General features: G+C 21.7%; 1 protein-coding gene across 2 annotated transcripts; it reads left to right on the top strand.

The window, feature by feature from the left end:
- LOC112684134 (proton-coupled amino acid transporter-like protein CG1139) lies at positions 1–8726 on the top strand. 2 transcript variants are annotated; one of them, XM_025555468.1, is made up of 10 exons: positions 1–291; positions 419–490; positions 3067–3158; positions 3630–3782; positions 5396–5546; positions 5617–5823; positions 5881–6153; positions 6222–6403; positions 8156–8328; positions 8391–8726. In XM_025555468.1, exons 1-10 carry the CDS (start codon positions 286–288, stop codon positions 8636–8638), a joined length of 1557 nt encoding a protein of 518 aa, XP_025411253.1. In that variant the 5' UTR covers positions 1–285; the 3' UTR covers positions 8639–8726. The 2 variants fall into 2 exon arrangements, with proteins under 2 accessions (XP_025411253.1, XP_025411260.1); XM_025555475.1 differs by lacking the exons at positions 1–291; positions 419–490 and adding an exon at positions 2872–2905.
- The last annotated feature ends 1492 nt before the right edge of the window (positions 8727–10218 follow it).

Raw genomic sequence — 10218 nt, 5'->3', positions numbered from 1 at the left:
TTGCATCAGTGTATGTTTTACAATCATTTAGTAGCACAGAAACATTTATTAACGAGTGACAATTGATTTCCATTGTGTTTGTTTAGGTTGTTGCTAGCTGAGTTATAACATTCCTTTGTTGTTGACTGGAATTAATTGAAACGTGCGTGGTTGATTTTTATTTACCGGAAACTATGTCGACCATATTAAAAATTCTGAAAATTGTTGATAAAACGGAACAATACCTTGAGCCTTCATCAATTGAATTTTAATACTTTGAAAAATAAACAATTAATTTTAACTAACATGATTGTGAGTATTGTTTAAATATAATGCTTAAATAATATAATAGTTATTGTAATGACATCACATTACATCAGTACAATTAAATTTAAATACTTTATTATTAATTAATTGGATAATGTTTGTTTTGATATAGTCTGAGAATAATGGAGAGTTCAGCATTAATGATAGTCATAATATCAAAGTTCAAAGTACCAAACCAAGCCAAGTGAGTAATATACTCAAATTAATTTATTAAGTAATTTAAATAGTTAGGAAATCTGATTATATAGACAATTTAAGATCCTTTCATTATTAATCCCACTTAAATCTTGAGCTTTTGGTTTTAAAGACATTTTTTGTTCAAAGTATTATTATTTAATATTATAAGATATGATAAGATTGCATATTTATTCTTATGTTTTAAACAATCAAGGTATTGCAAATAACTCATTTATCTTAAACATTTTGGTAAAAAACCTATTAAAAGGTAAAATTATATAACTGTATCAGTTTGGTGTATTTTTTTCAAGTTGTCAGTGATTAATAAATTATATTTAAATTAAATAAATACATGTATTCAGTAAATAATATATTATGTTGGTTACAACTTATATAAATTTTATGCTACTAATATTTTAGAAAAGTAGGATGTAACAATTAGTTTTAGTTACTCAATTAATTAGGTACTACCTATTTGTAGAAGAAAATACAATGTTACTAATTAATTATATTTTCATTATTGCATTAATTTTTAATAATTTATGCACATTATTTTTAAGATGAGGTTATCATAGTATTATTTTTTTAATAGCTTACCATTTTTTATATTTATGCATGTCATACATATTGTATATATCTTTAATGTTACATATTTTTTCACTATAGAATAATTATACATATTTATTTAATTTTCAAATTCAAGTTAGAATATTTTATTATTTACTTAATCAAAATTACTCAGAGTAATTTCTATTTATATTATTTATGAAATTAGTCAAGTAATTATTATTGGTAAATTTACGTTTTTTTTTGTAATTAATTTATGTTCAATTGTTTTATTCTTCAGTCAATTATACCCAGGTAACTGAATTATATAAAACTGTAAGTATACATTTAAATAATAACCCAATTTATTATACTTAATTACTATAGAACATTTAAATTAGACATATGTTTAATACTTATTAGCTATCATTATTTTTTAATTATGGAACAATTAATATTTTAATGATGTAGAACATTTTAATTATAAGCTTTACTTTTATAATATTTATATTTATTCGTAATTATATGAGATGTATCACAATTTATACTAAATCACAATATCATCAACAATCCAATCAAAATATATCACAAAACCAAGTTTTTAAATTTAAAAATATTTTTATTCATAGCTAAAAAGATACCAAAAAGCAAATATTTACTAAAATATAATTATTTCATTTGAATTTAAATTATAGTTTATATTTAAGTTTGTAATAACTGTTTACACTTCTGCCAATTAATTATTATTAATCACACAATCAGTGTTTTTTTTATTTTTTTTTTAATTTGTTTCATAATTCAAATCTTGATTTCTTCTTATGTATCAATTATACTAAGGTCATAGGCATCTAAAATATGGATATTGGCATTACTTTAAATTAATCATTTTATTTTTATTGTTAGAAATTATTTATATTTCTAAATATTTAATTAAATTTAATTCCTTCTATTATTATATATCTTTAAAATTTCATTAAATTATTAATTTAATTTTGTAAATTGCATGACATTTTTAAATTTATAGTTTTTTCAATATTTTTGTAAATTCAATGTTTTTTGTCAAGTTTTTATATTTATTTTATGAATACTTATTTTATGGTTTAAACATTTAATGCAAAGCTTATCATAATTATACATTATTGATTATACTATTTAATAGGAACTTAAAGAACAGACTTGATTTTCTGTATGCTTTTCGACTAAAAAAAATAATAAAAAAATAATAATATAATTTTCACATAACTATTTACCACCTAATCTTATAAAATATCCATTCAAAACAAATTTCCACATTACTCAATATCTTAGAGAAATTTTTCTCTTAATATAATTATGATATTATTTCTTCACATGATACATTTGAGTTATAATATAACTTAGAACTATATAATTTATAAGATTTTGAAATTAAATATTACACAGAAATTTGCTTCACGCCACTTTTAATTTTTAAGTAATAAAATTGTTGAAATTGCCCTTAAATTGTACTCAAATATCATTACAAAAGCAAATACTCATACTGTATTATAAAGCTGTTTATAGTAAGTCTTAAATTAAAAAAAAAAAAATTAAAAATGATTAACTTATGCATCATTTTAATCTGTATTATACTTTAGTTAATTGTTTTTAACTTGGTTATTATTTGATCATTATTAATATTTTTTTTGCATAGTATTCTTATGCCATGTGGCTTTGATAACAACTTTGATTAGAGTAGGAGTATATATATATATCTATCATATGTATTAAATTAAACAGTTTCAATAAATCATTTTCATTTAAATTATTACAATCAAACTAGAAACACTATTTTATTCTAATTAAAAGTTACTAATCATAATTTATAATTTTAACTTAATAAATTAAATTATTTAAAGTAAGTTATATTACATGAAGAGTTTTAAATAATAGAAAAATTTAAAACTATAATGTAAATTGTTGTTTGTGTATACTATTATAGTTTTCTTTGTAATGTAAAAAATATTTTTATTCTAGAAAAGTATTTGATACATTTAGTATTGTTTAATTATGTTATAGGTTGAATGTGATAAAATGACTGTTAAAACTTCCAGAGTGAATGAAGATAAACCACTTTTAACTGGTACAGCTATTCTTTACAACCAAAATGGGTTAGTTCATTTTTATGTTGTATAGTTTTGAATAAATTAAATTAAAAATCATTTGGAATGAAGATAAGTGATAAAATTATATTTCTAGAATAAGATTCATACAAGAATATATTATTTTTTAAATATTATTCTAAAACTGAAATTTTTACCTATTATTTTTTAAAACATTATATTTTATTAAAATCTATGTAATTTCAATTGTAAAAATAAATGAATTGTATAATATATATTTTTATTAAAATATGAAATAATTAATCATATTACAGCAATAAAACAAATAAATTTATTCAGAAACTATTAGAATTAATTTAAAAATTTAAAAAATAACAGTTTTATAATTTGTTATGATTTAATTAATAGTATACTAAATTATTGCATATGTTGAAAACCAAAATTACATTATTTATACTATTTTAAAAAATATTTCCAAATTTCAAATATTCAATATTGATACCTTTATTAATGTTCTAGAAATGGTTTTCCATCGCCAATGTCTAAAACATTTCCAGTTACAAACATTTCTGGTGGTCCAATAAACGAATCATCGGAAAAGAATAGTAGTTTTGGTGAATCAATTTCAGATTACAATCCATTACTTAACAGACAATTAGAAAACCCAACATCGTAAGTTATTTATTTTGTCTATTAATAAATTTATACATATGATATAACCAGCTATTCTTAATTATTAAGTTTTTAAATAATAATTTTTTAAATTTGAAACAATTTTACTAATTTTTATTTATTTTCCCAGTTAATAAATTTAATATTAACAGAAGAAAAAAATACTGAACTATCAATTCACGTGAACTAGGTCATGTGATTCACATGTTATTTAATCTTTTAAAAATATTTGTTTATTGTTTGATATAAATTGTTTATCACCATTTATACAAAGGTTAATTATTTAAATTGAAAAAATGTTTATGAGTAATGTAGTGGTACCACATATATTTTATATTTTTTTAATGGGTTAATTAAGCTTATGTTATTGAGAATTATATAGAAATTATTTTATGTACTTTTATTTGAGATAGTTATTTTAGTTTCTGAGTGAAGCAAAGAATATATTGATTTTACAATGATAAGTATTTTTTGTTTTTGTGTTTATGTACAGGATTTTGACCATAAAGATTGCTCTGACCATCACATTCATTAAAAGTTTCTCAGGGAATATTATCTAATTAGTCACATTTTCAGAAATTCCTGAATGTCTTATTAATATTAGCAAAATTTAAAAAAAAAAATATGTATACATTATATTTTTAATAAAATTAATTACATTTTTTTGTTAAAACTCAAAAATCGTATAGATTTTAAATATCTACTGAATGCTTATATTACCGTTTGGTTTAGGTGTTATAATATTCAAAATTATAATAATTTTTAAAAGCTTTTTGAATTAAGCTATTTAAAGATATTTGAAAATATTATGCTTTTTTAACATTCTTTTGTAAATGTAGATAAAATTATTTTTGTGAAAAAATAGTATTGAAAATGAATTACAAATCTTGTCATATATATCTTTAAGTAGTTGGTAAAAAATAACTTCATGAGCATTTGAATATTAATTTTTAACTAAAATTTCCATCAACCATAAAATTCTGCAAGGTTTTTTGATATTTAAAATTAATTTTAAAATTAAAGTCATGAAAATAGGATACAAGATATTTCATTAGATGTTTTTTTTGTTGGTAATAAAAGTATTTTTCACCAGAGAGTAGTAAAGAATAAATCATAGCAATTCAAAACATTTACTTAATACTTATATTAAGAAATGTATACTGTTTATAGGCACTTGATATTTTTGTACCTTATTAAGAAATTTAGTTATAATACTTTATCAACCATCTTAAGGAATATAAACTGATCCACCAAACCTCTATCACTCAGAATCATTTTTTTTAAATCAATCCTATATTGTTAGTAGTATAATTTATCCTTGTGTCTCATCTGACTAAGAAGTCTTACAAATATTTTTATTTTACAATTAGTAGTATATATATAATAAGCATTAATTGGGTGGCAACAAGATATGTACTTATAGAGCAAAAATAAACGAGAAATAAAAAACCTGAATATTTTTGACTCAATACTATCTGAATCTTTTTTTAAGATTACAATTTTACATTTATTAGAGTCAAATTTAAAATCTGTTTGTATTAATAATTATAAAATAATATATTTAAGTTGAAATTGTATGTTTTTTTTATACTTTATACACATATTTTTTATAGGAATTTTGACACTATGGTACATTTATTAAAAGGAAATATTGGTACTGGAATTTTAGCTATGCCTGATGCATTCAGACACTCTGGTTGGGTTGTTGGTTTAGTGTGTACAACATTTTTAGGAGCTATTTGCACACATTGTATGCATATATTGGTATGAGTATAAACATATATTTGAGCTATTGTGAATTAATATTTTAATTAAAACCTATTGTAATTTTTAGGTACGATGTTCTCATGAACTGTGTGTCAGAACCCAAAGTCCATCTCTTTCATTTCCAAATGTTGCAAAGATGGCTTTTGAATATGGGCCACCCAAATTACAAAAATATTCAACCACTGCTAGTAAATTTATCAATACTTTTCTAGTACTGACTCAGTTAGGATTTTGCTGTGTATATTTTTTATTTGTGGCCACTAATTTACAAGAGGTAAATATTCAATAAAAATATTAAAATTCATATACTATTAAAATAAAATATTTTCAGGTGATATGTCATTACTTTTTTTATTTGTCTGTTCAATCATATTTGGTCATACTCTTAGTACCTATGATACTTTTGAATTGTGTGAAGAGCCTAAAATATCTGACTCCAGCATCTTTTTTTGCTACTATATTAACAGTGGTTGGTTTAGGAATAACATTTTTCTATTTACTTCAAGGACTCCCAAAAATATCAAGTATTAAAGCTTTTTCGTCTTGGAAACAGTTACCACTTTATTTTGGAACAGCAGTTTATGCTTTTGAAGGCATTGGAATGGTATATTATAGTTTTAAACCTCTGCATACATTTAATATTATAATTATTTTATGTGTATATATTTATAGGTTTTACCTTTAGAAAATAATATGAAAGATCCATCAGCTTTTGGTGGAATGACTGGTGTTTTAAATACTGGAATGGTAATTGTAACATGTCTATATACATCTGTTGGATTTTTTGGTTATTTGCGATATGGTGAAGCAGTTAAATTAGGAAGTATTACATTAAATCTCCCTGGTCAAGATTTGTAAGTACAAATTAATATTAACTAGTATTAAAAATAATTATTATAATTTTACATTACACAATATTTTCCTTGCAGTAGAAAATAATAGTGATAATAGATTTGAACATAAATAATTTATTATTTTTTATTCATGTGAATAATTCTTTTTACTAGTATATTTTATTTATAAAACAATCAAATAGAGATTTTTTTTTTTAAAATAACTATTAATTGTTACTGAAAAGCCACAAAGTACAATGACATTTTTCATAATCTTAAAAAGATTAGTATAATGATATTATATTAAGATATAAGTACAAAATATATACATTAAATACAAATGTAATTCATTATTGCATTTGCTGAATGAATTTGTTATTTAAAATATTAATTTCTATTCCATATCACATATTCTAAGGGTATTGTTGAAGAAAAACTTTTTCCGAATTCAGTTTACTTTGAGTTTGAATTTTTCATTTTTTCTGTATTATCATTTATTTGTAACTATTATAACAGTATTATCTATTGTAAGAATTTACAATGTTCATCATGTTAAACTGCTTTCCTATGCTTTGCAACTGCCCTCAATTTGAAGTATAACATTAATTTTGTAGATTAATATATATTTATATATATATATAACTTGTATATTTTATAATATGTTTTTCTATAATTTATAACTTTTATAGTTAAAAACTTTAAAATTAATTTTATAACACTCTATTTTCTATCTTTGTGTTATATCAGGGATAGACCAAGGTAAAGGAAGAAAAAAAAAATCGTGATAAATCATTATCCAAAATGGCTTACAGATTTGCATTAATTATTAGGAAACATATTTGTATATATATATATATATATTTAATTATAACTGCTCTGTTATTTTTTCATCTTAAATTTCGGTAATTTATGGTGACACTAAATATTTAATAAATTTCATAAAATAAAAATATTTAAACAATTATTTATAAGTTAATATTTTCCTTATTAAACAATAGTTTATTTATATAGTGTATTATATATTATTTTTCATCTTATTACCTTTAAATACCTCTTGACCAGTACTTCTTAAACTGGGGGGGGGGTCTTATACTATTTATTTCATCAAAACTATTTTCTTTAGTCTATTTATCTAATATACATATTAATAGTCAAATTGCATGTAATTTAAATATATAGTCAAGGAAAAATAATTAATAATTTTGATTAAAGGAGCCTTAACAGTTTTCACATTAAATTTAGAAAACACATGACAAAAAAAGTTTGAAAAGCGCTACTCTAGAACACATATTTTAACATAGTTGTCTCCAAACATCACAATTTTACAATATATATCAATCTTCATCTGGATAGAAGTGTCATCCCTCTTGATACAATCCTTCCATCACATTCCGAGTCTTCCCAAAGATCTCTTCGCTCTTGGATTCTCTTGTAAAATTATCTTTATCATGGTTCCATATGTAACCTGCCCGTTCAAGTCTTTTTTTTTTCTCGTTTACTATATCGGGTTTGATATACAGGTTATATAGCTCATCATTGTGTCTTTTATTGGTAAATTCTTCATTATATTAACTACAAATAACTGCTACATATTGAAATAAAAATCATTGAACTTATGAAATTCTCAAATCAATCATTTTAATTGGAATAAATTATTTTTACCGCTTTTAGATAAGATAAGCTAATTTCTTATTAATTTAGAGTCAATATTTTGGAAAGAAATATAAAAAAAATTATTTATTGTGATTATTTTAAAATCTGTTATTTTTACAGGTTGGCTCAAAGTGTAAGAGCTGCAATGGCATTCTCAATATTTTTATCTTATAGTCTCCAATTCTATGTTCCAATTGGTATTGTGTGGCCTGCATTAAAAGGATACTTTCACTCACAGTCTAGCCAACGTAATGCTGAACTAAGTATCAGAGTGTTTCTCGTCACACTTACATGTAAATTTTTACATTTAAATAATTAGAAATGTATTGAATATTAATTTTTTTTTTTTTTGCAGTTACTTTAGCAGCTGCCATTCCAAACCTATCAGCTGTAATTTCTTTTGTAGGATCTTTTAGCAGCTGTGCACTAGCATTGATTTTTCCACCAATTATTGAACTCATTACATTCTGGGATCATTGCTCTGGCAAAGAGTTTGTGATAATGTTTATTAAAGATATAATTATTATTATAATTGGTTTTCTTGGATTTGGTTTTGGTTCATATGCTAGTTTAGTGAACATCATTACACCTATTACCGGTTAATATAGAATCATGGATAATAATGTAATAGTATCCATCAGTATTTAAATTATTGATCTTAATAATTTATTGACTTCCTAAATTGATTATAATTTTAATTCATTTTTACTATGTAGGACATGTATTTTTTTTAAGGCTTTAATCTGAATAGTTAATTTTTTTAAATTATTTCATTAAAAACTGCATAAACTTATTAATATAAAATATAATTTTTAATATCAAAGCTCTATTAGGTTATTATAATGATACTCGCTATCATTTCTTGTAATATTTTAAGATTTTTAAATTTTAAAAATGTGTAGGTTTTTAATTGCTTTTTGCATTGTTTATTTGTGTTTAAACTATTAAACTAATACAGCTAAACTTTACCTTTTGTAATTTGAATCAACTATGATTTCAATTTTTATAACCACCTATATATGAATATTAAATTTAATTATTGATATTTTTATTACAATTTTTTTTAATTATTTTAAGTCTAAGTTGATTTAACATTTTATACTAGAAAAATTATAAAACATATATTTCTATAAAACCAAATACTTATGAGAGGAAATGCACAATGTTTAAGCTGCCTCTGTTGTCACTAGTTCCTGGGTAACTTCTGGGTTTCTAGTTCCTGGGCAACTTCTGAGTTTAATGTTACAAAGTATTGTTTACAGAAAAATAAACCACTATAACCAACATTTTAAAAAATACTACCTTCTAATAATATAACTATTTAACATTATTTTATTTCAAAATTAAATTGATTATGAATTTACATTTTTAAGAACTTGTACATAAAAAAAATTTGTAATCCATATAATAATTTTGAGGTATCAATTTTTAACATATTGAAAACCTATATTTGAATTGAAATAAAATTATATAAATATTTAATTGATGTTTTTAAATAAAAAACGTAACATTTTAACTTAAATGAATATGTAACTATATTATATATTATTATACCGGACCATAATAGTATTTATTGTTATTTATATTATTTTAGTGATCTTGCATTTTATTATACCTTCGTTATTCTGTCCCTAAGCTTTAACTTTTTACCATATTATGACTAACTATTATACTATATTAATTATTATTATAATTAATTGTTAATAATAGTATATGACATTGTAATAATTATATATGTATATGTTATGTAGTTTTATTATACGACTTGTAAAAATATTATTTAACTATGTTCATGACGATTTTGTCTGTAATATATTGTGTTATTGGACAATAAGAAAACTATGACAATAAATTTGAAACTAAGTTTCTTTTTTTTTTAAATGTATTTATTTTCATTAGTTAATTCCTATCACAAAAGATTGCAAAATACAGTTCACTAAAATGTATGCATAATCAGTAATAGTTAATTATTTTAAAATTAATTACTTACCTTTCTCATTTCTAAATAATCTTTTTATTTAATTATTGACAGAGAATTTAATTCACAAATATTTAACTTTTATCATGTAAAATATTACGGTTTAGGTAAATAATAAATATATGTGAATTAAGTGAACAAGAATTTTTCAAAATTGTTATCCCACATATATATATTTTCCCTTAAATGTTAATTAAATTACTAG

This window comes from Sipha flava, unplaced genomic scaffold, assembly GCF_003268045.1.
Source record: "Sipha flava isolate LNK unplaced genomic scaffold, YSA_version1 104_pilon_pilon, whole genome shotgun sequence".
NCBI classification, from domain to species: domain Eukaryota; kingdom Metazoa; phylum Arthropoda; class Insecta; order Hemiptera; family Aphididae; genus Sipha; species Sipha flava.
The sequence above is the reverse complement of the archived record's forward strand: the minus strand, read 5'-3'. Positions and strand labels throughout refer to the sequence as shown.

What these genes read in the sequence shown, in the direction of transcription:
- LOC112684134 (XM_025555468.1), top strand. An exon ending in TGGCCACTAATTTACAAGAG is followed by an intron (nt 5,824 to 5,880) that starts GTAAATATTCAA and finishes AAATATTTTCAG; the next exon opens with GTGATATGTCATTACTTTTT. An exon ending in AATCTCCCTGGTCAAGATTT is followed by an intron (nt 6,404 to 8,155) that starts GTAAGTACAAAT and finishes TTATTTTTACAG; the next exon opens with GTTGGCTCAAAGTGTAAGAG.